Source organism: Scylla paramamosain, chromosome 33, assembly GCF_035594125.1.
Source record: "Scylla paramamosain isolate STU-SP2022 chromosome 33, ASM3559412v1, whole genome shotgun sequence".
NCBI classification, from domain to species: domain Eukaryota; kingdom Metazoa; phylum Arthropoda; class Malacostraca; order Decapoda; family Portunidae; genus Scylla; species Scylla paramamosain.
The window spans coordinates 13,879,868-13,882,367 of NC_087183.1; the positions used below are offsets into that span (position 1 = coordinate 13,879,868).

The window sequence follows — 2,500 nt, forward strand, 5'->3', positions numbered from 1 at the left end:
TAATCTCAGTTCATTCGCTTATTTATTTATTGCGTTTAGAGGGAAGGATAGAGAACAGACAATCAGACGAACATATAAAGGAGAAAATACACATGTGAGTGAATGAGTGAGTGTATGAATGCGTGAGTGTGTGAATGAATGGTCCTGTGTATGAATGAATAAGAGTGAGCGAGCCAGTGAGTGAGGGAAATGAGGAGACAGGAAAGGAAGTACAAAACGTGAGAACAAGGAAGTGAGTGAAAGGGAGAGTAGCATAAAAAAGGTAATGAGAGGGAAAGAGAATAAGGAAGTAAGATACAAGCTAGAGATTTGCACATAATTACAAATGGAATTACACAGACCGCAAAACCATACAGCCCGAATTACATTTTTGCTATTACCTCTAAGAGAGAGAGAGAGAGAGAGAGAGGAGAGAGTAATAAGGAAAATTAAAATATGAATAAAAACAATGGGAAGCAAGAAAAGAAAAAAAAAGTGGAAAATGAGTGAAAGGAGACGAACCAGAGAGAGAGAGAGAGAGAGAGAGAGAGAGAGAGAGAGAGAGAGAGAGAGTTTAAGCTTTCTTTACCTGAACATAAGGTCCCTCTGGTAGTCCTCAAGCTTGTCTCGGTAAGCTGACAGAAGCCGCTCGAACGGATGTCGAACCACCACGAACTTGAAGCTTTTCTTGAACACTCGCTTCATGTGACTCGTGTGCATCCTGAGGGGGAGATAAAGTAGTGGTGGTAGTAGTAGTAGTAGTAGTAGTAGTAGTAGTAGTAGTGGTGGTGGTAGTAGTAGTAGTAGTAGTAGTAGTAGTAGTAGTAGTAGTAGTGGTGGTGGTGGTCGTGGTGGTGTTTAAGTTCATTGCCAAATTTAGATTGCTAACATTTGCATCACCACCATCACCACTACTACTACTACTACTACTACTACTACTACTACTACTACTACTACTACTACTACTTCTACTACCACTACCACTACCACTATTTTCCTCTCTTCCTGGTGTTACTTTCCCTTCCTTAAGCTTCCTTTCACTGGCAGATCAACACGCGCGCAAGGTAGCACACTCATCATCATCTTTTTCTCCTCCTTCTCCTACACTTCCTTTTACGAGCTAGTCTCCTCCTTTCTTCTCCTTTTCTGAATTCTACTTAGCGTTTTCACTTATTTTCTTTTCTTTTTGTCAGTTTGTCTCCTCTTAGTCTATAATTATTCTTTTTTTTTTTTGGTCAAACCTCTTTATCTACTTTTATTAAGCTTCATAACCTATCATTCTAATAAAAAATGAAATTGCAAGTGATACAAGATTTCAACCACCCAATCATTGTTTTTGGTGTCAGTGTACAGTCTTGCTTCGTTGCCATTATGAATCATAACCTGCTCAGACGTGATGAGGGGAGGGGTGCGAGGTGCCGGCGAGGGGGAGGAACCTTATCTATAGTTACGAATCATCATGGCGAAGCAAGACACAATTTATGACCACAACTGTACACACTTCGAAGTTGTACCCTGGAGTTCACCACATCTTATTAACTCTCTTCGCTTTAATCTTCCTTCGTTTCCGTAGCACTGAAGAAAGAAATTGTTTGCATGGAGGCTCAGGAGAGGAAAGTGAGGAGAAGGTTAATTTTGTCTTTCTACACTACGGAAACACTGAAGAGTGAGTTTAGCACAAATATAGTGTTCAAAAAAAATTGTAGGTGTTAAAGGAGAAAATTTTGGTTTGCATTGAAAGGGTTAAACTTCATGAGACAACATTCACGTAGGCTAGTAATCATATTCACCTAAAATAAAACTGCAGATACTTAAGAGATTTAACACTCGATCTTTCCTTTTGCTGTCAGTAGAGAACCTTGTAACTATAACCTGGATTAACACCACCACATTTAAAACCTTTCAATAGACGACACAACACTCACTTAGGGTAGCAATCATATTCAGCTAAGATAAAACTGCGGACACTAAAAGATTTCAACAATTCAATCACTCCTTTCCCTGTCGTACTTTGAAATTGTACCCTAAACTTGCTCCGCCACATTTTACGTTGGACTCTGTAATGATATGTGCCTTAGGAAGAAAGAAACACCTATATAGATAATGCTTTGCTCTCTCACCACGGCTATTTTCAAAGACTGCAGAGATGATTAACCGAGTTCACAAGAGCGTTTTTCCTGTCAATAATGTAGAAAAGTTGTTCCTCTGCCACTAGAACCGTAAAAAAAAAAACTTAAAAACCCGTGCAACTTCATCCAGAGCCTTTTGAAAGTAGTGAAGGTGTGGCGCAGAAGTGTGTCAGAATATGGTCCAATCTCTCAAACACTTAACATTAGAACAGGAGCATTAACACTCACTTAGGGTAGTAATCCCGAAGGAGGCGATGAAGACCGATGTCCGACTTGATGTGATCCTCGGGGGCCCCTGCTATTTTCAGTAAATTATAGACCCACGTTGAGGAGCCGCTCTTTGGCACCTTGCAGTACACCATGTCCTCCCCAGCCACATAATACATATAGTT

General features: G+C 40.2%; 2 protein-coding genes across 2 annotated transcripts in view; both read right to left on the reverse strand.

The window, feature by feature from the left end:
- LOC135089464 (uncharacterized protein DDB_G0292186-like) overlaps positions 1 to 2,500 on the reverse strand; it is a gene marked incomplete at its 3' end in the record, with an annotated part of 32,637 nt that overhangs the window by 12,374 nt on the left and 17,763 nt on the right. The window lies entirely within an intron of this gene.
- LOC135089430 (carbohydrate sulfotransferase 11-like) overlaps positions 1 to 2,500 on the reverse strand; it is a 23,208-nt gene that overhangs the window by 7,702 nt on the left and 13,006 nt on the right. Inside the window, exons 4-5 of the mRNA XM_063984998.1 lie at positions 2,337 to 2,500; positions 569 to 700 (exon numbers count right to left, since the gene is read on the reverse strand). The exon at positions 2,337 to 2,500 is cut by the window's right edge and continues 10 nt beyond it. Coding sequence (XP_063841068.1) covers positions 569 to 700; positions 2,337 to 2,500 — 296 coding nt within the window. The remainder of the gene's footprint in view (positions 1 to 568; positions 701 to 2,336) is intronic.